Below are 26,385 nucleotides of genomic sequence, written 5' to 3'. Positions count from 1 at the left end.
CGAGTTGTAGTCGAGGCCGGCGACTGAGCGTCCGGCCCGCCTGACGTTCGCTGTCCCTCCACTGCTTCTGTGGCCTGGGAGCCCTCGTTCATTCAGCACTTGGTTACCCCCCCTTCCCGCTCCCCGCTTTTTCAGAGCCCCCCCTCCTCCCCCCCGGCCTAACGGGCAGGAAGCGGCTCCCTGCTGAGTTCCTCTGCTCTTTACGTTTCTGTCGCGCGCTGGACGCAGGACTCGGGCTGTCCCCAGAGCTCCAAGCTCTGCCACCGGCCCGTCGCCACTCCCAGCCCTCCTCCTGCTCCTCCCGAGAATGGGCTGACCTGCAGCTTTGGTTCAGACCCCCCTTTTCCCCTGAGAAAGTGGACAGTCCTCCTCAACCTGCCATGAGAATGGTTAGAGAACAGGTTTTGGGCCTGGCCCGTGTGGCTCAGCAGTTGAGTGTTGACCGATACACCGGGAGCCGCAGGTTCGATTCCCGGTCAGGGCACGTGCTGGGCTGCAGGCTCGATCCCCAGCCGGGGGCGTGCAGGAGGCAGCCGCTCATTGTTGATGTTTCTCTCTTGCCCTCTCCTCTCTCTCTAAAAATCAATAAAAACATTTTTTTAAAAAAAGCTAAAATACTTTAAAAAAGAGAACAGGCTCTGGAACCACCTGCTGGTGCGCGAGTGACCAGATCGGTCCTTGAGAGCAGGGCACACCGTGCTGTTCCCTTGGCACCCGAGCTCACGCTTGGCCAGGCGCTGTGTCGTTAGTTTGACGAAGACTGTGGGCTCCTTGTTCCCGATCGTCTCGGTTAACGTTTACTGAGCACTGCTGCTTGCCGCTTGCGGGGACCTGCGCTAAGCCTTTTAACACCTGCTGCCCTTTGCCCCTCGAGCCCAGCAGGTGCAGGGGGACGTCCTGCCCCGATGCCATGCTCTGTATCTGCTCCGTCCAACACAGTATCCACCAGCCCCGCACCACGTGGTCTCTGAGCATTTGAACTGTGGCTGGTGCAACTGAAGAACTGAGTTTTAATTTTAATTCGTTTAAATTTAAATAGTTCCATAAAACTAGTGGCTACTGTATGGAGAGCTCCTTTTAACTCATTTTACAGGAGAGGGTTAGAGAGTTAATCCATTTTAAAAATGGGGGTCAGGGGGTTGAGTAAAGGTACTCGAGTCTAGTAGCAGAGCCAGGCTTTGCACCCTGGGTTCCTGCCCAGGGCCCCCTCCTCACCCCCACGTTACACCCCCCTTTCTATTAGACTTTTTGCAGAAATGGTTTCCCAGTTGCAGACTGTTCCCTGATTCATGACACCGCGTGTGTGCGTGTGTGTGCTTGTGTGTGTGCACAACCCACCTTGAGAAAAATGCGTAAGGCCTGTGTAAAGAAAGCTGGAAAACTTACCCAAGGACAGAGAAGAAAACCTGATAAACGGTGGGAAGAATCCGCATTCCAAGACAGGAAGGCTCCGTGTTGCAAAAGCACCGTTTCTCCCCCGTGTCACCTCCGGATTCAGCATGATTCTCCTGTAGCCAGCAGGGAACTGTGATGAAAGTCGATTCTAAAGACTGTGCCAGGAGAGTCAAACCAGTTTTGAAAATGAGTAGTTGGGGGTGGGGTGGACTTGTTCTGCACATATCAAAACAATTAACACAGTGAAAATACTTAAAAGTGGGGGGTTGCCACAGGCGTGGGCAGCGGCCAGTTAGACAGTCGCCTAGAAGGCTGGCATGTTAACCACAGGTCAGTAGGGGAGCGTTAACGAACGCAGAAAATGGGCTCTCCACCCAAAAAACAATAAAGCTGGGTCCTGATGTGATATATAAAGATCTAAGCATAGAAGATAAAACCGGAAAAGTCCTAAAACTATAGAGGAATAAAGGTACTTTTGTAATATGAGCCTGGGGGAGGGGACTTTACGTAAAGGAAAACACCGGCAGACTTGGCAGCATCAAGCAATAAAAATTTCTCAGTAGGAAAAGAGAAACACCAACAGCAAAGTGTAAAGGTCAGCTGACACTGCGGGGGGGGGGGGCGACAAATAAAAATAAAAACAATCAACAGGGCTAAATTCGTAACAAATGAAGAGCTGCAAAGACCCGAAAAGACCAGCAGGCGAGAGGGACCCGAGGGGCTGGGAGCGGGCAGGCCTCGGACCGGGATACGGAGGGCTAGTAAAGGCGTTCAGCCGCCTCGGCGAGCGGAGAGGTACAGCTTAAACAGTCAAGTACTGTTTCCACCAGCTGGACTGGCAAAAATTAGACTAATGATGTCCTGCGGCGGCCGGCGGGGTGGGAGTGTTTCGGGACGGCCCCAGCAGGTTCCAGCCGAATCGTAGATACGTCTGTTCCTCAGTTCCGTGGTCCGCTCGCCCCCAGAAATCCCCACACGGGGATCCACCCTTGCTCGCGGCAGTATCTTGCGTAATGTCAAAGAACTGGAGACAGTCACCGTATCTAACAGTTGTTAAAGCACGATACCTCTATTTTATTTTATTTATTTTTATTTATTTTATTTTTAAATGTTTTTATTGATTTCGGGGGGGGGGAGAGAGAAACATCAATGATGAGAGTCATTGATCGGCTGCCTTCTGCTCGCCCCCTTGAGCCCAGTCCAACCCGAGCACGTGCCCTGAGCGGGAATCAAACCCTGACGTCCAGGTTCACAGGTCGAAGCTCAACCGCTGAGCCACACCAGCTGGGCTGGTACCTCATACTTTAGAATACAGCGTGGCTATGAGAAAGATTATAGTTGCCCGGCCGGCGTGGCTCAGCGGTTGAGCATCAACCTATGATTCAGGAGATCGCAATTCGATTCCCGGTCAGGGCACAGGCCCGGGTTGCGGGCTCGATCCCCAGCAGGGGCGCGCAGGAGGCAGCCGATCAATGACTCTCATCACTGATGTTTCTCTCTCTCTCTCCCTCTCCCTTCCTCTCTCAAATCAATAAAGACATATAAAAAAAAAAAAAAAAAAAGATTATAGTGGCTCTGGCCAGTGTGACTCAGTTGGTTGAGAATTGTCCCATAGACTGAAAGTGTCGCTGGTTCAGTCCCTGGTTGGGGTGGGTGCAGGAGGCAGCTGATCGAAGTTTCTCTCTCTCTCCCCCCCTTCGTCCCTTCCTCCCTCTCCCTTCCTCGCTCTCTAAAATAAAATAAAATAAAATAAAATAAAATAAAATAAAATAAAATAAAAAGAATATAGTGGATCTGTCTGTAATGCTAGGGGAATGTCCATCTGATGTATTGTTAAGGAAATGCAACTTCTAGAACAGTGAGTAGAGCATGTCACTTTTTAAGTCTGCGTTTGCAGGAAGAGAGTAGGGAGGGTGCACACACACACACACACACACACACGAGCTGTTGACAGTGGGGAGCTGGGAGCAGGAGGTTTTTATATTTATAGCCACTTCCATGCCACTTGCATTTTTATGAGCAAATATTGTTTCTGGAATTTTTTTATTTTATTTTTTTTTACTGTGAAGAGAACTTTATTAGAATAAATAAAACAAGCTGAGCTCTGCTGGGACACAGAGGTCATACTAATGTGTGAGCCAGCGAGGCTTTTCTTGCATTAGTAGGAAAGATAATAATCTGAAAATCACTAGCATCTGGGGTTGGCTTGATTTAAAATGCACATGGATATGAAGAAGGCCCCGGGACATCTCTGCATTTACAGTGTGCCTACAATAGTCAGTGGAAGGGCCCTTGCTGCTCCCGAAGTCCCGCTGGGGCCGGCGCTGGATCCTCGAGCCTCCATCAGAGCAGAGACGCGGTTCTCACCATCGGTCCTAGTCCCCCCTCCACGGGGAGCCCGGGAGCAGACAGGCCCCTCTGACAGCAGCCGCCTCCAGCCCAGCCCTGCAGCAGCTGGCTCAGGAAAAAAATTTTTTAAGGTATCTTTTTAAAAAAATATATGTTTTTATTGATTTTAGAGAGAGGAAAGGAGAGGGAGAGAGAGAGAAACATCGATCGGCTGCCTCCTGTACCCCCCCTACTGGGGATCAAGCCCAAAACCTGGGCGTGTGCCCTGACCGGGAATCGAACCCCGATCTCCTGGCTCCTGGGTCGACGCTCGGTCGCTGAGCCACGCCGGCCAGGTCTGGCTGGGCCCAGCTGGGCTTTTGAAACGTATCTTGACCTAGGAAAGGAGTCTGGTTCCAGGTCCCACCCCCTCACTTGGCTAAAATTCCAGGGAAGAGCTTGACTTCTACTGGCATCAGCCGCCTTCTCTGTTTTAAAATAAATAAAAGTTTAAAGCATTTCCAATCTTTCAAGTGCGGAGGGCGTGACTGCTTTCCTCGTGAGGGGAGTGAACAGGCTGCTTCGCTTTCTGCGGAGGGGAGTCCCTGGGTCTCTGAAGGTCCTTCTGGCTCTAACGTCGAAGCTGCTCTGGTCTTAGATTTTCTTGGATTTTGAAATTTTTAGAAAAAACAGCCCCGGACAGGGGCGCTGAGGGTCTCGGTAGGAACGGGCACAGGAAGCGTGTAGCCGCGGCGCGGGCAGCCGTGGGTTGTCCCGGGCGCCGCCCTCCCGCCTGGCGACCCTTCCCCCCGGGCTGCTTTGCCGCCTCTCCAAGGCCGGGCCCCCCGAGGGCCCGAGGTGCGCCCCTGGCCCGCAGGCCCCCGCCTCGCCCCGGCCGCGGAGAAGAGGCTATTTCTGTGCGGGGCTGAGCCGTTGGCCTCGCTCCACGAGCGCGTGCTCCGTGGTGTGGCTGATGTGTCCCGCCTGCTGCCACCGCCTCCGCCACGGCCTCAGCAGACACTTGAGAGCACGTTGGTCGGGCGCCCAGAGCTTCGACCTGAGACGAGCGCACGGGGCGGGAGCCCTGCCGTTGTTTCCTCCCCACTCCGGCCACTGGAAGGGCAACAGCTGACCGGGGTGTGGCTAAAATGAAGGAGCAAAAACTCCCCCTCCGGCCTTGGCCGGTGTTGCTCGGTGGCTAGAGCATCGGCCTGAGCCTCAAAGGGTCACGGGTTCGATTCCCAGTCAGGGCACGTACCTGGGTTGCGGGTTCGGTCCTTGGCCCCGGTCGGGGCACATGCGGGAGGCAACCAATCCATGTGTCTCTCTCACCATCGCTTCTCCCCCACCCTTTTACTCTAGAAATCAATGGGAAAAAAATATTCTCCGGTGAGGATTAACAAAAAGGCCTGTCCAAGGCTTTACTTGACAGGGGCTGGCCTCCTAACTGGTTGCAGAGAACCCAGCCCAGGTGCCTGGGCTTTCTTTGCCTTAACTGTGCTGCTCGGGCCGCCCCCGCCTTCACGGGCGGGTGGATGTGCTCAGAGCCGCGCTTCATCTCGCCTGCTGTCCAGGCCTCTTATCAGCCCAGCCTGAGAGCTTGGTTGAGGGCTGGACGTGAGCCTGGCATGTGCCCAGGTCCATATCCAGCCTTGTCAGGTCCCTCAGGCAGATCCAGTGTCTCATGTCAGCCTCTGGCAAGAAGATGACACAGCAGGTGCCCCAGCCATCAGCCCTCAGCTTGTGCAGAGGGGCAGCTTGAAGCTGGGCCACTGTGTGGCACAGTCCAGGGGCGGGCACATGTACACTGGGCACCGGGGTTCACTGATGTGGATAACAGTCCAGGTGGCACCCCCGAGCTGTATAGCTCAGTGACCCTGGCTCGAAGCCCAGTGCCACCTGAGAGCCACACATGGACACTGACTACCTTGCCAGTTGTCATTGTGCAAAGCACTTCACGGTGCCTGTCGGAGCCTGGCCTGTAAGGACGCAGCCTTCGGTGTCTGGGCCCCACAGTGCAGGACGAGCAGCGGTGCCGCACTTGGAGGGGCCTCCTCTGTCGGTCACCACGGAGGCGGCTTTTGACCATTTTTCTGAGCAACTGCCTCCTTCTGGGGCTCCCGTAGGCCTTCTCTTCTCCGTGGCTAACCTGGGTCCCCCCCCACCACAGTTGCAGAGCTACTTTGCTGCCTGTGAAGATGAGACCCCCGCCATCCGGAACCACGACAAGGTCCTGCAGCGCCTGTGCGAGCACCTGGACCATGCCCTGCTGTACGGGTAAGTCGCGATCGCTCCCGGAGGAGACAGCGGGCCACCTCAGGGCATGGCCACGGCCACGGCCTCACGTGGTTCCACAGAGAAGCCCCTAGCCTTCCCGCCTTCTGCTTCTCCTTGCCCTTGGCAGAGAGAGGCCTGTCTCGCTCAGGGGGGCTGCAGGCTGTCTGTAGTTACCTGGGTAAATGATCTGAGCAGGCATGAGGCACACTGGTGGGAGGCACACTGTTGCCGGTGGGTCCCGCTGGGAGGGCATTGCTTTCGGCCATGAGCTCACTTCCGACACGGCTGGTGGACCAGCCGCCGCCTGCGCCTTCCCGGGGGAGCCTTGCGTGGACGCAGCAGCGCCTGTCCCGTTTTCTCAGGCTGCAGGACCTCTCGTCTGGCTACTGGGTGCTCGTGGTGCACTTCACCCGGAGAGAGGCCGTCAAGCAGATCGAGGTGCTGCAGCACGTGGCCACCAACCTGGGGCGCAGTGAGTAGAGCCATGTGGACACCAGGGAGGGCCAGCTCCGCCCTCCCCACGGGTGGCTCGGGTCTCAGGTGTGGCCTCCCGGTCAGCCTCGGGAGGCTCATTGCTTTGTGATGTCCAGGGGCAGTGGGGCACTCAAATGCCAGTGCCCTCCACGAGGCCCCTCTCCTCCCCGCACAGGGCAGTTTGTGGGAGCATCGTGGGGGAGTGAAGGAGAGTGAGATGCTGAAGAGAGTCAGGCTCCGGGCAAATCCCAGCCTGAGCGCGGAATGAGCCTCGCCTCCCACTGAGTAAGGACCAGTGTTGGCCTGCAGGGTCCCGCAGGGCCCTGGCATTAATCAGCCCACCGGACTCTGAAGTCTGCCTCTTTCCATTTTCACTTTTATTTTTATTATTTTATTTTTTTTAACTTTTTTTTTTTAATATATCTTTATTGATTTCAGAGAGAGGAAAGGAGAGGGAGAGAGAGAAACATCAATGATGAGAGTCATTGATTGGCTGCCTCCTGCAGGCCCCAGACTGGGGATCAAGGCCGCAACCTGGGCATGTGCCCTGACTGAGAATCAAACCCTGATCGCCTGGATCCTAGGTCGATGCTCAACCGCTGAGCCACGCCCGGCCGGGCTCCATTTTCATTTTTAAAAAAACATGAGCTGGAAGGACCAGCTTTTTTTATTTTTTAAATATATATTTTTATTGGTTTTTAGAGAGAGAGGAAGAGAAAGGGAGAGAGAGATAGAAACATCGATGGCAGAGAATCAGCATCGATCGGCTGCCCCCGCACGCCCCCAACTGGGGATCGAGCCCACAGCCCAGGCATGTGCCCTGACCGGGAATCGAACCATGACCTCTTGGTTCCTGGGCTGACGCTCAACCACTGAGCCACACCGCCGGGTGCGATCTGCCTTCTTTATCGGAGCTTCCTGGGCAGCCACAGGCTAGGGGCTGACCGGGAAAATCAAGATTTGGGGGTGATAGCACTCCAGTTGGAGGAAGGCTGTTGGGGTGCGTGGTCCCCTCAGCTGCTCTTTCCTTCCTTTCTGCCCTCGCGTGGCCAAAACGCCGCGCCCTGACGGACCTTCCTCCCGCTCGTCCCGCCTTCGTCTGCAGGCCGGGCCTGGCTGTACCTGGCCCTCAACGAGAACTCCCTGGAGAGCTACCTGCGGCTGTTCCAGGAGAACCTGGGGCTGCTGCACAAGTACTACGTCAAGTGAGTGTCCGGTCTGCCCCGTGCAGCCCAGAGCTGCCCTTGAGCCTCGTGCCAGACTCTTGTCACACGCAGACACCACGGTGTGTCACTTCAGACGCCCGGCCTGGCACCGCATGCGAGGACATGTCAGTGGCGGCCAAGGGCCGTTGGGGCCTGGCCTGGGACGACCTTTGCCCGGAGCACTGGTCCCCAGCTGGGCTCATGTTCACGGGTTGGTGCTCTGCCGCCACCCGGTCCACTCCCCAGGCATCAGACCTGACTAGAACCCGCAGCCCCTGCCGGGGTGGCCGCAGGATGGAGCATTAATAGCAGCCGCTTCAAGCCCGGTGGGCCTCATGCCGCAGGCCGCGTGTCTGAAGACACTGGCGCTAACGTGCCGTGTGGCTCCAGGCGCCGCAGGGGAATGCTGGGAAGGGGTGGGTGGCGGCTGCCTCGAGCCGGGTGCCCTCGGGGAGAGGGGATGTCACATGTCCCATTTCAACACAGTTGGCCAAGCTGGAAACCAGACCCAGAGCCACCACCGCCCCCTCTGTCTCACAGGAATGCCCTGGTCTGCAGCCACGATCACCTGACCCTCTTCCTGACCCTGGTGTCTGGGCTCGAGTTCATTCGCTTCGACCTGGACCTGGTGAGACACCACGGCCCTCGCTGCTCTCGGGGCAGAGGCCCGGTCGGGGTGGGCATGTGGTGCCATTTTTCGGGTTCCTCTCGGGAGCCCACTGGGTGTGATGGGACTGAGCGAGGCCTTGTGTGTGCCAGCGAGCCCGGGGCCTGGGTTGAGCAGCAGGAGCGAGTGGCAGGGGGATCCCGGCGAAAGGCCAGGGTCCTGGTTCAGCCGACTGCTCCCTCCCTCTGTCCCAACTTGGAGAAAAGACACACGGCTGGAGCATGTTAGCTGAAAGCCTCTCCTCGAGGTTTAGGACAGGAGCGTTTGAGGGGCACGAGGCAGATTGGCCCCTGAGCCTCCTGGGCCCCTGGAACTGTCCCTGGCTGCGTGCTCCCCAGCCTCCCTCCTCACATCATGTGTCCTCACTGCCACACTCTGGAGAGTAGGCGCCGGCCAGAACCAGCCGAAGGGGCCCGGGCGCCTCTCGCACTCGGGCTCATCGAGATGGAGGCAGCTGCCCATCCTAATCGAGTCCCTTTCCTGGGTCCCTGTCCCATCAGCACAGACCGGCAGGAACTTAGCTACTGAGGAGCAGGAATTAGGGGAAATGAGCAGCTCGAGTAGTAAGAGGTCAGGGAAGGGCCAGAGGCGTAGCTGGGTTACGCCATCTCTGTCGGCCTCAAGTCCAGCTTTAAGCGCCACCCCCATTCACATTACTCTTTTTTTGAAAAAACAATGTTTTTATTGATTTTTAGAGAAAGAAACATCAACGCCCCCTCCTGGGGATCGAGCCCCAAACCCAGGCAGGTACCCTGACGGGGAATCGAACTGGCGACCTCTCGGTGCACGGAGAATGCTCGACCACTGAGCCACACCAGCCAGGGCCACATTACTCTCTTTAGCAGCTTGTTTATGAATTTAGTACCTTAAGCCCATTGGTTTCCAGAGAAAAATTAGCACAGGGGAGGGTGTGACAGGCAGGGTGCACTCCCAGCCAGGGCCTCCGCCACCCTAACCTGCCTTCCCCCTCTCTCCTCAGGACGCCCCTTACTTAGACTTGGCTCCCTACATGCCCGACTACTACAAACCCCAGTACCTACTGGACTTTGAAGACCGCCTTCCCTGCTCGGCCCACGGCTCAGACAGCCTGTCCCTCAACTCCTTCAACTCCGTCACCTCCACCAACCTGGAGTGGGACGACAGTGCCATCGCCCCCTCGAGCGAGGGTAGGTGGCCCCAGGGCAGAAAGGAGCCGGGCCTCTTCGGGGAAACTGATTCTAGAGCCACCTGGCTGGGTGGCATCTCTATTGGCCAGTGCTCGTCCAGTGGTTGAAATGAAAGGGGCAGCCAGTTTCCTCCGAGTCCCTGTGATAGCTGGAAAACTGACTCTGGAGACAAAAAGCCAAACCATCTGGTGTCAGACACTTTTCCAGAAGGCCGCAGCCCCATGCCCGGGGCAGTCTTCTTTTCATTTTTTTAAATATATCTTTATTGATTTCAGAGAGAGGAAAGGAGAGGGAGAGAGAAACATCAGTGATGAGAGAGAGTCATCAATTGGCTGCCTCCTGCAGGCCCCACACTGGGGATCGAGCCCACAACCCGGGCATGTGCCCTGACTGGGAATCGAACCTCGACCTCCTGGATTTTAGGTCAACGCTCGGCCCCTGAGCCACACCGGGCCTGGCCCCGGGGCAGTTTTTTTAGTGAGGTGGGATTTGCTAGTGTGGCCCGGAGGGGTGACCGTCACCTGCCCCGGGGAGGTTGTCTTACCCTAGATCCTAGGCAGAAAGAAGCTAAGGAACCCCCAGGAAGAGATGAAAGGCCGACAGACGCAAAGTTTAGGGGTAACCTGCCACCGCTTCCCCGGATTCCATTCAGTTTCTGGGTCTCTCCTGCACCTGCTAGTGTGTCCACGACGACTGCATTCGTCCCACGTGGGAGACCGGATGTCTTCATCCCTGCTCCCCACTTTCCCCCCAGGGAAGGGGGTCCCAGCCCCTGGGGCTCCCTAGACCTGCACCAGCACTGAGACCTGACCTTTGTCTTTATTTCTAACTGTGCCCGGGCCGCGTCCCAGGAAGGGGCCAGTTACCAGCAGACTTGCTGTTGGCAAGACTTGCACTGCTCCCTGCGCAGGCGGCGGAAGGGCTGGGCTCCCGGCTGCCTCGGAGGAGCCGGAGGGACGGGCCTCACGGGGCAGCCCCCTCATCTCAGCTGTGGGGGCAGAGGGAAGGGAGGCACGGACAGGAAGGGTCGGGAGCAGCTGGGCCCAAGTTCACCAGAGCCCGGTCCTCTGCCCACCGGATGTCTCCCTAGCGGGTCAGAGGCGCTGGGCCAGTTGTTAGATAAAATGTAGAAAGTTTCATTTTTTTCCTGTCCTGTGTCCTCCCCTGTCCCCCACCCTCCCTGTGCGTCCACTGCCCGTGTCTAATCTTCAGTTTTGTCCCCATTTCTGTAGATTATGATTTTGGAGATGTGTTTCCTGCAGCGCCGTCCATACCCAGCACAGACTGGGAAGGTGGGCCCGGGTCCCTCTTACCCCCTTTCCCTGTTCTGGCCACGTTGCCGAGCTTGCTGCATGACTGAGAATCAGCTCGCTGTTTAAAATCACGTTGATGCTATAACCACCCGGTGATCACACTAAGCCAGGCCTGGGGTTCTGACAGATGGAATTCTGCGGGAGGGGAGCTGACCTCCAGCCCTGGGCGGATTCCTTCCCCTCCGCCGGGCAGGATCCTGCTCCTAGGCAGTGGCCTTGTGGAGTCGCGAAGTGACTGCTTCTCAGGGACACAGGTTAACATAAACTCGGGCCACCCTCCCACCGTGTCCACTAGGTGGCAGTAATGCTCAGGCGTTCTCCTGCCCGCGACCCCGCTTCTGGGCTTGTGAAAATTCATGAAGCCGTTCCGTGCGTTCTCACGATTACTCAGAGCCCGGGGCGTGTTTCCGAGACCGTTAATGCCTCCTGCGTAAATCTGAGGTCTGGAGGCCATGACCAGACCCCTGTGTTAAAGACTCTGTTGCCCTGTGGGCCACTTCCACCCAGGGTGCGGGGCAGCCTCTGAAGGGGGAGGGACAGGTGCTCTCCCCGCTGCTGCCCCTTGTTGCTAGAGCCATGATCTCTGAATAGTGGACGGCAGATGATCTTTTCCCGAGTAGCGTGCATACGAGTCACTCAAGTTCGAGGGAAATAAGCGGGAACTGGGGAAAATAAATTATGTCATCTGGGCAAGAGCGTAGCATCAGAGAGCCCCACATCTTAGTTGAGATCAGCTCAGAGTCCAGAATTCCATCTTAACACCGTTTATCCTGAGCCTCTCTTCTCGCGGTGGACGTGCTGGGCACTGACGTCTCCCCCTCTCGTTCTAACAACTAACCCCCTCCTGACCCAGCTACTTGTTGCCTGTTGCAGTTGCTTGACAAGCAGGGCCTGACCTCCCTCTGCAGCCCTGCAGGGCTCCCTGTGGCCTGAGAACTAACAACAGCCCAGCCATGCTGCTTGCTGGGGCCGGGCTCCCGGGCAGGGTGAGAGTCACCCCAGCGGTAGTCTCCCGATTCTGAGTTCCTCCAGCCCCAGGAAGCCCCCAGCCTGCTCTGGCCGCCTGCCTGCCAGACCTGGCGGGAAGCAGGACTCTGGGGCACCTGCACACTCTGGGCTCCGAGATGGGGACATGGGAGGCTGTTCCACGGTCCTTGGCTCATTACAGGACTGGTGGGCACCCCAGCCTTGACACGCGCCACATCCGTGGCGTGCTCGCTCCCCTCTCGGACTCCTCCCACAAGCAACCGCGGGTCTCCAGGGGCAGGGACAAGACTTTACAGGAACCTTCTCTGAGACCAAAGGGCCGGGCTTTCTGCATCTGAGAACCAGGGCTCTGTGGCCCCAGAACGTCAGGAGAAGATCTCGCCTATGCTAGTGTTTTTCCGGCAGGGCTGACATGGCTTTTAGCTCCCTTCTTTGCTCTTATATTAAACGACAGTGTGCTTTTTTAAAAATGCGGATGACATGCTGTGTGAGCAGACAGCTGCCAGCGGCCTCCAAGATCCACTAGGCAGCCGGTGGCTGCTGGGCCTCCCGGGTGGGGCCGAGGGTGGGAAGCATGCTGGTCTGTCTCCCGGGCAACTGATGGCCAGTAAGGTGGCATACGGTGGCTAATGGAGCGTGAACGGGCGTGTCCCCTGCCACTAACCCTCACCTAGGCTGTTCCGCCAGCCGGGCCGCAGTTCTCTGCTCGGGCAGCTCCCATCTGCCACCAGATAAATGTCCCGTGTGCTTTTCCTGCTGGTGCGCCCCCCTCTCCGTGTCCTGCCCCAGGGCCCTGGGGCGGATGGCTGGGGTAGGCCAGCTCCGCTCTGGGGGGGCAGCTGTGTCCCCTGCCCGTCCCCCCCCCCCCAGGTGAAGCCATGGGTGAGAGTGGACCAGTGTGCACACTGAGGCTCGAATGGAATTGAGTCCTCAGCGCCCCCCTTAAAGGGGCACCTGGTCCTCCCCCCTGGAGTGTGCTGGTGGGTCATCAGGGAGAAGCAGCCACTGAAGGGCCCGCGAGGCATCTGTTGGGGGGCAGCCGCTCGACACACCCTTCTCGCCCCCTTCACTTCTCATTCACTCTCCGGCGCTCCGGCCCCTTCCCCGTGCCCCTCACCCCTGGGGCTCCCTCTCCTCTCAGCCTCTGCCCCCCACTCTGCACCCCTTACTTTCTCTGATCTCTGTTCTTCCTTTTCTACCTGCCTCTGTGGGGGACCCTTCAGAGGACTTTGGGTATCTCAGCCCTGCCAGTGCCTTGGGGTGCTAAAGGGGCTGCTAGGTACCCCTCTTCTAACGTCCTCTGGTGGAGGCTCTGAGGCTGACCTGCGAGGCATGCGGCCCATCTCCCCTTCGGCATCGAGGTCACCGACCTCCAGGGGCTTCAGCCTGGAGCTCTTAACTCAGATTTGGCGCAGTTGCTGCAGCTCCCCAGGGCTCCTGGTGGTGGTGGTGATGGTGGTGATGGTGGGGGTGATGGTCCTTCCTAGTTGCTCTGAAGCACAAACCCCATGTCCTGTTGGGTCTGGGCTTCTCCTCTTGGGACAGGGCCACCCCATCAGGTTTCCCTGGGGGGAAGTCACCTGCCCTCCTCAGGAGATGGACATGCTTTGGGGTCCTGGGGTCCCCCGATGGCATCCGACGGCTGTGTCCTGTTTCCAGACGGAGACCTCACGGACACTGTCAGTGGCCCCCGCTCCACTGCCTCCGACCTGACCAGCGGCAAAGCTTCCGCCAAGAGTCCCACCCAGCGCCACAACCCCTTCAACGAGGACCAGGCAGAGGCCGTCTCGTCCTCCGACACCACCCCCGTGCACACCACCTCCCAGGAGAAGGAGCCGCGCACCCCGGAGCCGCCAGACGCGGGCACAGAGCTCGAGGTCATCAGGTCAGCGGGGAGGGCGGGGGCAGCACCCTGGCGACCACTGTCCACTCCTGGCAGCAGCTTTTAGTCCACGCAGGCAGCTGGGCATCTTCCCGGAGACAAAGTGCCCCCTCCCTTCCTTGGTACCTCTGTTCTGTGGCGCTCTGGTGTCAGTTTCTCCCCATCACTTCTGTCGCAGGGTCACCAAGAAGAAGAAAGCTGGCAAGAAGAAAAAGACCAGGCCCGAGGAGGAAGCAAACCCGCCTCACCCGGCCTCCGCCCAGCGCGTCATCGGCGCCAGGAGGGGCGACGGCGACAGCCCGGTCAGCAGCCCAGGCCGCGGGCAGGGCTCGCCCGACACCGCCTTCGCTCCCCCCCAGGAGAAGGGGGCGGGGCCCGGCAGCACCCCCGAGAGCAGCGAGCCCTCGGAGCCCTGCCACACAGGCCTGCTCATCCCCGAGATGAAGGACACCTCCATGGAGCGCCTGGGGCAGCCCCTGAGCAAGGTCATCGAGCAGCTCCACGGGCAGCTGGACCCTCGCACCTGGGGCGCCCACGCCGAGCCCCCCGACCAGCCCTTTCGGACGGGCTCTCCGGGGGACGCCCCGGAGAGGCCGCCGTTTTGTGACTTTAGTGAGGGGCTTCCCGCCCCAATGGACTTCTACCGCTTTACCGTCGAGAGTCCAGGTGCTGGTGCGTCAGGTGGCGGCAACCATGACCCTGCAGGGCCTGGCCAACCGCTGCATGTTCCTGGTAGCCCTGCGGCTGCTGGCCCGGAAGAGGAGGGAGGAGGGGGAGAGGACCGGGCGCCTCCTCCCCTAGGGGACACCCTGGGGGAGGCTCAGGAGCCCCAGGCCCAGGAGGCTCTCTGCCAGCCGAAGAGAGACCAGCCCAGCCCGTGTCTGAGCAGCAACGAGGACTCCGGGGTGGAGGAGGGGCAGGGGAGCCCTTCTGAGATGTGCCACTCGGCCGAGTTCAGGTGAGCGAGGCTGCGGGTGCCGCCCTGGGGACACCCCCAGTCCCTGAAGCAGGGGCACCAGCTGTCTGTCCTACAAATAAACTGAGCGTAACTCCCGGGAGACCTGGCCTGGGCTGGGGGAGGAAGGGCTGTGATCTTCCCCTTCCTCGTTTTGGCTCCTGGTTGGGAGCTGAGCCAGGACGACTGCTGGTCTGGTGCCTGCACCGCCCCTGGGGTCCTGCACCGCCTCCGGGCGTGTCTCCTCCCTGTGCCTGTTTCACCCCTCCCGCCCCGGGCCCAGCCTGACGCCCCGACGGCGCCACACTTGTCCTTCGCAGAGTAGACAACAATCACCTACTCCTGCTGATGATCCACGTGTTTCGAGAAAACGAAGAGCAGCTCTTCAAAGTACGTCCTGGGGACTCAGGAGCTAAGGAGCACCGGCACCGCCGGGCGGGACGGGACCAGACGGAGGCACACTGCCCGGGGCGCGGCCCCCCAGCCTGACCTGTCTCTGCTTTGGCCACAGATGATCCGGATGAGCACGGGGCACATGGAGGGCACCCTGCAGCTGCTGTACGTGCTGCTCACGGACTGCTACGTCTACCTGCTCCGCAAAGGTGCCTGCCACCCCCTCCCCCCGCGTCCCTGCACCCCCGTGTCTCAGCCCTGGCGCGTGTTGATGTGAATGGGCTCCACGGAGGTGCTGCTGTGGGCCCAGCAGCCACAGGACACGAGCCGGGGCCCCCTCCGTGCGCACCTGTGTCACCCTCCATCATTTCAGACCACAGGGCACCGGGAGGGGCCAGGTCTTAGAAAACGGGGCCAGCGAGGGAATAGAGACCACTGTGGGTCATACGCTTTGGGGTCTCTCTCAGGGGCCACAGAGAAGCCATACCTGGTGGAGGAGGCCATTTCCTACAATGAACTCGACTACGTGTCGGTGAGTTCAGCTCTGCAACGGGTTTGCTGCGAGGGCCCCGCCCTGCGGCAGAGCGAGGCAGGTCCCTGCCTCAGCCTCGGGCTCAGTCCCCTGCCTCAGCCCTAAGGACAGGCGCCAGCTCCTCTCTCAGAGCAACTTCTGTTCATGGCGCCGGGGATAAGAGCCGGGCTTGAGGATGCCCTTTCGTCCATCCCTCCCTCACCTCGGGGCCACCCCGGGGTTCACCTCCTCCCTCCCCAGCCGGCCCTCAATCTGGCCATGGCCACCTCTTCTGCTAGGCCGTGGCCAAGCCCCAGGTGCATGTGCCGTGTGGTTTCTGTAGGTGGGCCTGGACCAGCAGACAGTGAGGCTGGTGTGCACCAACCGCAGGAAGCAGTTTCTGCTGGACACGGCTGACGTGGCCCTGGCTGAGTGAGTGACACTTCCTGCTGGGCCCTGAACCCCCCCTCCCCGCCCTTGGGCTGGAGGGTGGGAAGAGGCCTATGGAGAAGTGGAGACCAGAGCTATGGTCCTCTGGGCCCTGCAGTCTGGTCGGAGAGGCAGGGAAGTGAACACATACGCTGATGTTAGCTCGTGGTCAGCCCAGGGGACTACAGAGGAAGGGGGCTGGCATGAGGTCCCAGCAGGAGGGAAGCCCAGCCTTGCTGCTGGACCGCGACATGCCCCCCAGACGTCCACACGGACATTGCGTGTAACAAGATCATACTCTTGGAGTCCAGCCGCATCCCCTTGCCCAGTCTTCCCTCGCTGTCAAAACCCAAGGCCCCTTGGCCACTGGGAATGGTTAAGCCTCGTTCAAGTCACCGTTAGATGACTGGACTGTTGTCACATCACTGCCCCACCCGCCGCCCTGAGCCCTGGGACCCCCCAGGTCCCTCCCCCACATTTCTGTGACCCCGGCAGGCCAGGAGCCCTCGGCAGTAAGCCTCGCCTGTTTGAGGGGCGGGGGCTCCCAGGCCTCTGCAGCAGACCCCGCTCCCTGTGCAGGTTCTTCTTGGCGTCTTTGAAGTCGGCCATGATCAAAGGCTGTCGGGAGCCACCCTACCCCAGCATCCTGACCGACGCCACCATGGAGAAGCTGGCACTGGCCAAATTCGTGGCCCAGGAATCTAAGTGTGAGGTAAGAACCTGGGGGCTGCAGTGTTGTTCCTGAGACACCAGCCCTGGTACAAACAGAGGTACAAATAGAGGTCTTTGGCATTTCTCTGTCACCCCTCCCCACTTGGATTGTGTCCTTGCTTTCTCCGTGGCCCCTTCTGGTGCTGGCCCAGACCTGACCGCTCTGTCCGCTGTCCCCTCCCCAGGCGACCGCTGTGACCGTGCGCTTCTACGGGCTTGTGCACTGGGAGGACCCCACGGACGAGTCCCTGGGCCCTGTCCCCTGCCACTGCTCACCCCCCGAGGGTGCCATCACCAAAGAAGGCATGCTGCACTACAAGGCGGGCACCTCCTACCTGGGCAAGGAGCACTGGAAGACCTGCTTCGTGGTCCTCAGGTGGGAGCCCCCTCGGGCAGCTCCGGCCTCAGGCTCGGCCTGGGGTTGCTGGCTGTCAGGTCCCCAGCAGGGAGCTGTTTGCAAGGGAGTCGCTGAAGAGAAAGGCCTAAGGGGGGCGGCTCCCTCCTCCACAGGGCTTTGCAGGAGACATCCCAGGATATCAGAGCTTCTCTGTAAAGCCAGCCATCTTTGGGGCCCACCCAGGGGCTCCCATCCCATGCCACCCAAAGAAGCCCACCTAAAATACATCAGGCAGAGACCTGCACGGGGCTGCGCCGAGCTGACCCCAGGGGTGCTGAGGGAGCAGCACTCCTTGCTGGCCCCTGCAGGTCTTTCTTCACCAGCCCTGCCACAGCAGACAGGCCCCCCCACCTCTTTGGCCTCTGGGGTTCAAAGCTCCAGCTTGTGGGGAGTCCCAGGGGTCTGGGCTCCACCTGGCCCCCAGTTCCTGGGACAGGCCTCACCCCTGCCATATTGTGCCCCTGCAGCAACGGGATCCTCTACCAGTATCCCGACCGCACCGATGTCACCCCCCTGCTCTCTGTGAACATGGGGTAAGTGTCTCGGGCAACGGGGCTGGGTAGATGTTGGGGTCAGGCATCGATGCCTGAAGGTCAGGGCTCTGGCTGAGCCTGGGGCTCGGGCTTCTGTTACCCTGGCTTGGGCTGGCTCTCCCTCTTGTCAGCTCAGCCCGGCCCCTTGTCTCCTGAGAGCTAGAGGGGTCCCGACTACCTTCTGGTGTCCTCCAGCCCTGGGACTGGAGCAGGCTCTGTGTCCATGCACCTTGAGCCACACCCAGGGGCCACCCCGTGCCAACCCCGCCTCCTCGCTCCCGTTTCACCCCTCCTCCTCTGGCCCAGGGGGGAGCAATGCGGTGGCTGTCGGAGGTCCAACACCACGGATCGGCCCCACGCCTTCCAGGTCATCCTCTCCGACCGGCCCTGCCTGGAGCTGAGTGCGGACAGCGAGCCGGAGATGGCCGACTGGATGCAGCACCTCTGCCAGGCCGTATCCAAAGGGGTAAACTGCGCCTGCCTCCCCCGTTCACCGGGCCTCCCCACATCCCGGGTCCCTCCCCGAGCCCACACCCGTCACGGAGCCACCTGTGAGGAATAAGGCAGGGGACCTCCAGGCGACAGCCCAGGAGCAGACCCTGGAGCTCTCGCTGTCACTCTGTCCCCACCTATGATCCTGAGGTGGGCGGAGCCTGTCTGACTTCTGGAGGGAGGGGCATAGGGCCGGCGGGGCCTCTGGATGGAGGGGTCTGGTGCAGACTTCCCTCCCCTCTGCCCATGCCCTTCAGGTCATCCCCCAGGGGGTGACTCCCAGCCCCTGCATCCCCTGCTGCCTGGTGATCACTGACGACCGCCTCTTCACGTGCCACGAGGATTGCCAGACCAGCTTCTTCCGCTCCCTGGGCACAGCCGCGCTGGCCGACATCAGCGCCGTGTCCCTGGAGCCCGGCAGGGAGTTCTGTGTCTTGGTGAGCCGGGTCGGGGGGATGGAGGCAGGCCCTTCAGGAGGATCCCTGTGTCCGCTCACCTGGGCCCGCTCTCCCCAGGAGTTCTCCCAGGACAGCCAGCAGCCCGTCGCACCCTGGGTCATCTACTTGAGCTGCACATCTGAACTGGACCGATTCCTGTCTGCACTGAACTCTGGGTGGAGAACCATCTACCAGGTACCCAGCTGCCCGGGGCCCAGCGGAGCGGAGCCATCCCCTAAGGAAACGGAGATTGAGGCAGGAAGCGGGCTGGGGCAGCACCGTATCTGTGGCACCGGGACAGACACGGACATTAGGTCCAAAGGGCAGCCTGACTCCTAGTGAGTCTGAGACTAAGCTGAGAGTGGAACCCAGAAAACGCCGTCCCTGACCTTATCGTTTCCAATCAAAAAGCACGAACTAAGTGCCCGTGGTGGGGCTGAGGCAGAGGCCGGTCCAGGTAGGCGGGATCCTTTCAGGTGGCAGCCAGCCGGAGTGCAGGGCTGGCCATGTGGGGCCCCCCCAAGGAGGAGGCTCGGGCGCCGTCACCTTGTCTCGGTTGAGCCCCTCCGTGGGCAGGAGGATCCAGCAGGGTGGAGACTCCAGCAGGCTCCCGGGCAGGGGCTCCGCGGCCTCACACTCCCTGCCCCCCCACAGGTGGACCTCCCCCACAAGGCCATCCAGGAAGCCTCCCACAAGAAGCTCGAGGACGCCCTGAGCCTCATCCACAGCACGTGGCAGCGCAGCGACAGCCTGTGCCGCGGCAGAGCCTCCCGGGACCCCTGGTGCTGAGGCAGAGCTGGCTGCTGTCCTGGCGTCCTGGCGTCCCGGGGGGTAGGACAGGGAGGCGCACCGAGCACGCAGTCATCGCTGTGTCGCCGTGCTGCTCAGGGCCGGGCCCCCCCCCGTTCCACAGCCCACCACCACCCCGGGCGCAGAACCAGTGAGCGGGCTGGAGGCAGGGCCTTTCCCTCCGAGGGATCCAGAGTGGGTGCTTAGCACCTTGGGCATGCTGCCCAGCAGGTGGGCACTGGGAAGTGCTGGGGCAGGGGGTCCGAGCCCTATGGGCTCTAGTTGCACAGCCCCCTCCCGGGGCCACGGCCTCAGTCCACGCCATCTCTTCAGGATGGCAATGAGGGTAATGTGGACTCCGAGGGGAGCGAAGGACGGAGAAGGCAGGAGTCCCCTCTTCCTCTCCTGGGCCAGGCCCGGGCAGAGGCTCAGGACTCCCTCCCCGGGGCCCTGAGTGCCTGGCCTGGCTGCACAGGGAGGGAAGCTGGACCACTGAGGTCATAGTGCACGTCTCCTCACTAGCTCCATCCCCGCGCACTGCTGCCTGCCTTCCGGGGCTGGCGCCGGGCCTGGACTGGCCCCCCCTGGCTGCCAGGAGGCCCTGCATGTCCACGGTCCCCTACCCCCACCTCTCCCTGAACCTGGCAGTGTCATGGACCCAGGAACCAGGCTGTGTCCTTGCACCCAAAGCAAAGGGAAGGGAGGAGGGCTTGGAAAGGAGCAGAGCCCACTAGCCTGGTGTTCACGTTGGAGCCTCCTGACTGTCCCCTGCTTGGCTAGAGCCAGGCCCTTCCCAAGAGCTTTGTCAAGGGCCCTCTGGGGGAAGGAGTCAGGTGGTCTGGGGTTTGTTTTTTAAAATAAAATAGATACGTTATATTGCCAAGACTTGTCACTGGTCCTTTTTGACCAGGGTGGAGGTGGGGGCCCTCCAGTCCCTCCTCTCAGGCCCCTGGGCTCTGTTCTTCATTCCACACGTTCCCTCAGCTGTCCATGCCGACACGGGAACCGGACCCCCTGCCGCTCCAGGGCACTCACACCTGGAGGAGCCCAGGCCTGGGAGTTTCTTGGCCTGAACTTTGCCCTCCCTCCTGTTTCCTACAGTGGCCAGGGGTGGGGCAACTCCAGTCCTGGGGCATGTCTCCATTATCTCCAGTCTCCACTACCTGGCGGGCACTCCTGCCTCCCATTCTCCCCAGCTCCAGGAGTAAATGCCAGCCACTCTGGATAAACCCAGTTCCCAAGGCCTCTTGTTGTGCCACTGCCCCAGGGGCTGGCTAGAGGATGCCAAGCCCACCAGGCTGGGGGAGCCATTCAGCACTGCAACCTCCAGGGCCCCACGCCTGGGAGGAAAGGAGTAGACTCTGGAAGGGCTGGGTGTGGAGGCTACCTAGGTGGGTTCCAGGCAGGGTGGCTCTGCCCCTGGTTTTGATTGGGCCTAAGGTGGTGTAGGGTGGCCCTGGCAGGAAAGAGCTGCTCTGGGGGCACAGGCCAACGTGGGCAGGGTGGTACTGGCCCCTGGCCTGAGCAGCCTGGCACCTGGGAGCAGTGTGCAGGGGTGTAAGGTCCCTTCTCACCAGGCACAAAGGGCCACTTTCATGCCAGGGGGCTCTTCTCCGGGAAGCCACACCCAGGAGGTGCTGCCGCCTGGAGGAGGGTAGTCCTGAGGGAAAAGCCCTTACAAGATAATCGACCAAAGCCACTGGTCGAGCCTTGAGGGGCCTTATTTTTCCATCTCCACACCCCCAGGGGCCCCAGGCAGGGGGAATGTGGGCCACCTTTTATTGGGTGCTCTTCATACATCTCTAATCCCCCAAAGAAGCTCTGACATGGGTACGGATATCCCCGATTTACAAACGGAGAGACTGAGGCTCAGAGAGGAAGTAATTGGCCCAGGCCACATACTGGCACAGCCTGGGAGTCAAGGCCAGTCCTCCACCTGTGCTCTCACTGACAATGGGACCATAGACCCTGGGAGCCAGACTGGAAGACCGAGGCCAGGAAGGGGGACGTCACACAGCAGCAGGCATGGGAGTGGGGCAGTTGCTGAGTTGCCCAGGACGGCAGTTGCCCCATGCCCAGGGCTCTGAGCTGCAGCAGGACTGGCGAAGCCAAAGGTGGGGCAGAAGCACCAGCCCTTTGCCCCAGGACCAGAGGAGGGCTGGAGGACGACTGGGCTGATTGGCACCTTCTTCCCGCCCCCAATCTCTAGCTGTTCCAGGTGCCCTTTACCCCAGATCCCAGGGTCTAGGCCCGCCCCCGCCGGGAGGTGTGGACAACACGGGCAGCTGCGATTGGTCAGAGCCCCCAGGGGTGTGCCCCAGGCGCCGGCAGCCCAGGCCCTGGGCAAAGCAGGTGGACTCCAGGGATAGATCAGGAACCGCCTGGCAGCTGCAGGCCTGTCCCGCCAGACCCCTGCCCTGCAGACATGGTCTCAGGCCCCCTCGATCCCTAGCCCTGTGACCCTTCAGAGGTGCAGGCAGCCTAAGCGCCACCACCCCAGGGCCTGTGCCATGCCCCTGACCAGGGCACAGCCCTCTGCTGGCACAGAGGACACAGAAACGGTGTCGCCGGCTGTGGACCTGGTGCTGGGCGCCTCGGCCTGTTGCCTGGCCTGCATCTTCACCAACCCCCTGGAGGTGGTGAAGACACGGCTGCAGCTGCAGGGGGAGCTGCAGGCCCCCGGCACCTACCCCCGGCCCTACCGGGGCTTCGTGGCCTCGGTCGCCGCTGTGGCCAGAGCAGATGGGCTGTCTGGGCTGCAGAAGGGGCTGGCCGCCAGCCTCCTCTACCAGGGCCTCATGAACAGCGTCCGCTTCTACTGCTACAGCCTGGCGTGCCAGGCTGGCCTCACCCAGCAGCCAGGGGGCACCGTGGTCGCAGGTGCGGTGGCTGGCGCCCTGGGAGCCTTCGTGGGGAGCCCTGCTTACCTGGTGAGTGCCTTGCCTCCACCCTCCGCCATCCCGAGGCCCAGCTCCCTCCGGGACTCAGGCTTCCCTGGCTGGCCTCAGCGGATAGGTGGGGTGGGGCAGGCTGGCTGGGGCGCTCCCTGGAACATCCCTGCCTAGGCTTGCTCTCTGCCCCAGGGCAGCAGGACCTTACCTAGTCCTCCGTCCCCTAGGGTCCCCACCCTGCAGATCCTGAGCCAGGGTAGGGGCAGAGGTAGCAGGAGGTGTGCTGGGGGTAAGCAGGAGGTGGGCACTTGTGTGGCTGGTACAGGAACAAAGCTCCATGGAGCCAGGGCCCCGGCACGGGACTGGATGTGGTTCCACTGTCATCTCCCTCAGTCCTCACAACAGCGTTTGTTTATTTGTTTATTTAATTTTTCCATCACCTTTTACCCCCTCTATGCCCTCTTCCATCTCTACCCCTGCCCCCAAGAAAGGTAAGCAGATGAAGGTTAAGTAATTTTCCCAAGGTCACAGATGGTGCAGACCCAGGCCACCGCTGGAGACCCACCCATCCCTGCTTCACGTGCCCCCTAAGCGGCAGGTGTGGGCTCGTGGAGGTCCAGGTGCCGGGTGGGGCTGCCCCCTGGAACATCCCTGCCCAGCCCTGCAGTCTGCCCCAGGGCGTAGGGAAGGGTGCCCTCCACGCACAAAGCTCAGCCAGGCTTCCCCCAAGGCCCTGGCCCTCAGCTCTCCGTCACCTCTTCTCTCACAGGTCAAAACGCAGCTGCAGGCCCAGACGGTGGCCGCAATAGCCGTGGGGCACCAGCACCACCACCAAGTAAGACTGTCACTCCCCAGAGCTCCCTGGGCTGGGTGGGCTCCTGGTGGGCAGGGACTGCCCAGTGACCCTGTGCCCTCTCCCCACAGAGCTTACTGGGCGCCATGGAGACCATCTGGCGGCAGCAGGGCTTGGCAGGTCTGTGGCGGGGTGTGGGCGGGGCTGTGCCCCGAGTCATGGTTGGCTCAGCTGCCCAGCTTGCCACCTTTGCCTCTGCCAAGGACTGGGTGCAGGAGCGACAGGTAAGGGGCCAGGGACACCTGCACTCACCCACACAGACACACAGGAGAGAGGAGGGCCACCTGCCTCCTTCCTCCCCATCTTTCTGGGCCCGAATCATGCCTCGACCTCTCCAGCTGGACCTTTGCACAGGGAGTCCCAGGGGGTGGTGACAGACACCTGGGCCCAGCAGGAATGGGGGCCAACAGTGAATCCTGAAGCTGGGAGGAACTAGTGGGGGAGATATGGGGTGGGGGATGGCTGGAGGGGCCTTGTCTTCTCCCCTTCCCCCAGCTCTTCCAGCACCCAGGTGGTGGCAGGGTGGGTGGAAGGCAGTTGCAGGGGTCAGCAGCCTGCACCATCCTCACAGTGGCTCCCGGAGGACAGCTGGCTGGTGGCCCTGGCCGGAGGCATGATCAGCAGTGTAGCTGTGGTTGCAGTCATGACCCCCTTCGATGTGGTCAGCACTCGGCTGTACAATCAGCCCGTGGATGGAGCTGGCAGGGTGAGCGGGGACAGGTGGTGAGGGTGTGGGGAGCTGGAGAGCACCCTTCCCAGCACACACATGCACGCACACATGGACACACACAGACACACACATAGCCAGACACACACGCAGACAGACACACACGACATACATGCAAATGCATGAATTCAGCTTGTGTGCTGAGCACCATGTCCCAGGCACGTGCTGCACAGTTTCGCATCTAGATTTCATCCCATCCTCATAACCACCTTTGTTTTCCTGCTGAGGAAACTGAGGCTCGGAGATATCAAGTGAGTTGCCTGAGGTCACCCAGCTGGTATGTAGAGGAACGTGCTTGGAGCCCAGGGCTGCGCCCGCGGCCTTGCAGACATGTGCCTGCCATCATGAACCTGGTGCAGCTGTGCCCAGCACATAGGTGCCCTCCACAGGCTGAGGGGCAAAATCCACTGCATGCCACTAGCCAAACAGAGCCCCTAACATGGGGCTGTGGCCGTCTGAAGGAAGAGACCCTTTTTTTTTTTTAATACATCTTTATTGATTTCAGAGAGAGGAAAGCAGAGGGAGAGGGAGAGAGAGAAACATCAATGATGAGAGTCATTGATCGGCTGCCTCCTGCACGCCCCCGACTGGGCATCGAGCCGGCAACCCAGGCATGTGCCCTGACCGGGAATCTAACCCTGATCAACCGCTGAGCCACGCCCGGCCGGGTGAGACCCCTTTTTAATTTCACAACCTAAAGGGCCATCTTTCTGTAGTTTGCCAGGCTTGGGGGTGCCTTTTCTGAGGTGCCACAGAAGCCCTTACACACAGACGCACCCTGTTGTGCCAGCCAGGGCCCCTATAGTGACACCCCCGTGTCTGTCCCCAGGGCCAGCTATACAGGGGCCTGGCTGACTGCCTGGTGAAGATCTGGCGGCAGGAGGGCCCCCCTGCGCTCTACAAGGGCCTGGGCCCCGCCTACCTGCGCCTGGGCCCGCACACCATCCTCAGCATGCTCTTCTGGGACGAGCTGCGGAAACTGGCCAGATAGGGCTGGCGCCAGGGCACCTGGGCCACGTCCCTCACCTCCCCTGCATCCTGACACAGCCTGTTGCCCCGCTCCAGCCAGGACTGGCCACCTCGGAGCGAGCCACAGGCCCCGGCTCCGCCGCAGGTCTGGGGAGAGTGTGGGTAGCTCTGGTCAACCCAGCCTGTGACCCCACCACCCGGCTCCGAGTCACCACCCACTCTGTTTTCCAGAAAGCTCTCTCCCTTCTCTACTTGGGGTGGCTTGTCCCAGCGCCCTCCTCACGGTTATAACGACAGTTCTGGAGCCTCACCACAAGTGGGGCCACCTACCTGCGTCAGCTCGCTTCCTCCTGGAACAACAGTGTGAGCCCATAAAACCCTCTTTCCCCAGCAAGGAAGCCGAGGAAGCCGAGGAAGCCGAGGCTCAGAGGGTGAGACCCTTGGATCAGACCACTCAGCTCCGAATGGCAGAGCTGGGATGGAGCGCAGCCCTGCCAGGCCCAGAGCTGTGCCCTTGGCAAGGACCAGGACCAGGGGGCGGCGTGTCCCCGAGGGATCACTGCATACACAAGGAGACCCCGGGTGCCCCCAAGGCGTGTCACCATCTTTGGGGGTCAGCCAGGGCAGCGGGAACAAAGCGCCTCAGCGCAGGTGGCTGTAACAGCCGACGGGTTCCTCAGTCTGGAAGCCAGATGCCCCAGAGGAAGGGGTCAGCAGGGCTGGTTTCTTCCGAGGCCTCTCTCCTTGGCGTGTAGGTGGCTGACCTCCGTGTGTCCTTCCCTTTGCGCGTGTCTTATGAGGACACCAGTCATGACGGATTAGGACCCCCCTAGTGACCTCATGGTAACCTAATCAGCTCCGTAAAGACCCTGTCGCCAACCACAGTCCCGTTCTGAGGTGCCGGGAGCTAGGACCTCATTATATGAATTGGGGTGGGGAAGACAAAGTTCAGCCTGTCACATCCACGAAGGGCTTTCACTGAGGCCCCCCCAAACCCCAGCACCCAGCACTGTGTGAGGCCCCTGCCCCGGGTGCCCAGCACTATGGCATCTGCACAGACCCCATGACAACACCGAAAGGCAGCCCTCGAGATGCCCAATGTTCAGACGAGGAGACTGAGGCCAGGGCAGGCGAGTGACTTGCCCGAGCTGAGTAGCAGAGCTGGGCATCCCAGTCCCGCCCTTCCCCCAGGCTGCAGCCACACTCCCCGCACCGGTGTGTCCCTAAGGCCGGCACTGACCTTTGTGCCACAGAGGTGGACACCCAAGTCCCTGGAAGGGGGAGAACTGGCCGGGGTCAAACGGCCTGAACTACCTTCCCTGCCAACACCCGTGTCTTGGGAAAGCTGCTCCCCAGGGGCTCTCCTACCAACACTCCAAACCAATAAAGTTTTCTATTTTCTTTACTTCAACGACTCCCCTCTGCCGGCAGCCTCGGACTCCCCCACCCTGAACCCCCGCTTGGCTACTTCAGTCTGGGAAAGGAGGGTCCCAAAGAACTGGGGGGTGCCCCCCCACCTCACCGGGCCCAGGGGGGCCTGCCACCCAGTGGACACGGAGCCAGGGTGGGCGGCGGGCGGCAGAGCCGGATCCCAGCCTCAGGCG

At 60.7% G+C, this 26,385-nt stretch overlaps 2 protein-coding genes across 3 annotated transcripts in view; both read left to right on the top strand.

Annotated features, from left to right (window-relative positions):
• Positions 1-20,224, top strand: part of PLEKHM2 (pleckstrin homology and RUN domain containing M2) — a 34,371-nt gene extending 14,147 nt beyond the window's left edge. The window contains exons 2-20 of one of the 2 annotated variants that reach the window (XM_087820085.1): positions 5,894-6,000; positions 6,363-6,472; positions 7,580-7,679; positions 8,220-8,307; positions 9,326-9,512; positions 10,745-10,804; positions 13,472-13,697; positions 13,873-14,652; positions 14,970-15,039; positions 15,161-15,251; positions 15,510-15,574; positions 15,897-15,985; positions 16,562-16,694; positions 16,879-17,069; positions 17,558-17,623; positions 17,930-18,089; positions 18,373-18,552; positions 18,631-18,747; positions 19,207-20,224. In XM_087820085.1, coding sequence (XP_087676211.1) covers positions 5,894-6,000; positions 6,363-6,472; positions 7,580-7,679; positions 8,220-8,307; positions 9,326-9,512; positions 10,745-10,804; positions 13,472-13,697; positions 13,873-14,652; positions 14,970-15,039; positions 15,161-15,251; positions 15,510-15,574; positions 15,897-15,985; positions 16,562-16,694; positions 16,879-17,069; positions 17,558-17,623; positions 17,930-18,089; positions 18,373-18,552; positions 18,631-18,747; positions 19,207-19,341 — 2,955 coding nt within the window. In that variant the 3' untranslated portion in view covers positions 19,342-20,224. The remainder of the gene's footprint in view (positions 1-5,893; positions 6,001-6,362; positions 6,473-7,579; positions 7,680-8,219; positions 8,308-9,325; positions 9,513-10,744; positions 10,805-13,471; positions 13,698-13,872; positions 14,653-14,969; positions 15,040-15,160; positions 15,252-15,509; positions 15,575-15,896; positions 15,986-16,561; positions 16,695-16,878; positions 17,070-17,557; positions 17,624-17,929; positions 18,090-18,372; positions 18,553-18,630; positions 18,748-19,206) is intronic. The other variant, XM_087820086.1, reaches the window with a different exon arrangement.
• Positions 20,225-21,401: 1,177 nt separating this feature from the next.
• On the top strand, positions 21,402-25,180 carry SLC25A34 (solute carrier family 25 member 34). Its single transcript, XM_016205648.2, has 5 exons — positions 21,402-22,271; positions 23,002-23,067; positions 23,157-23,309; positions 23,657-23,791; positions 24,642-25,180. Exons 1-5 carry the CDS (start codon positions 21,852-21,854, stop codon positions 24,801-24,803), a joined length of 936 nt encoding a protein of 311 aa, XP_016061134.2. The 5' UTR covers positions 21,402-21,851; the 3' UTR covers positions 24,804-25,180.
• Positions 25,181-26,385: the final 1,205 nt, after the last annotated feature.

Source organism: Miniopterus natalensis, chromosome 9, assembly GCF_054644295.1.
Source record: "Miniopterus natalensis isolate mMinNat1 chromosome 9, mMinNat1.hap1, whole genome shotgun sequence".
Taxonomy (NCBI): domain Eukaryota; kingdom Metazoa; phylum Chordata; class Mammalia; order Chiroptera; family Miniopteridae; genus Miniopterus; species Miniopterus natalensis.
This window is presented reverse-complemented; position numbering and strand designations above follow the sequence as displayed.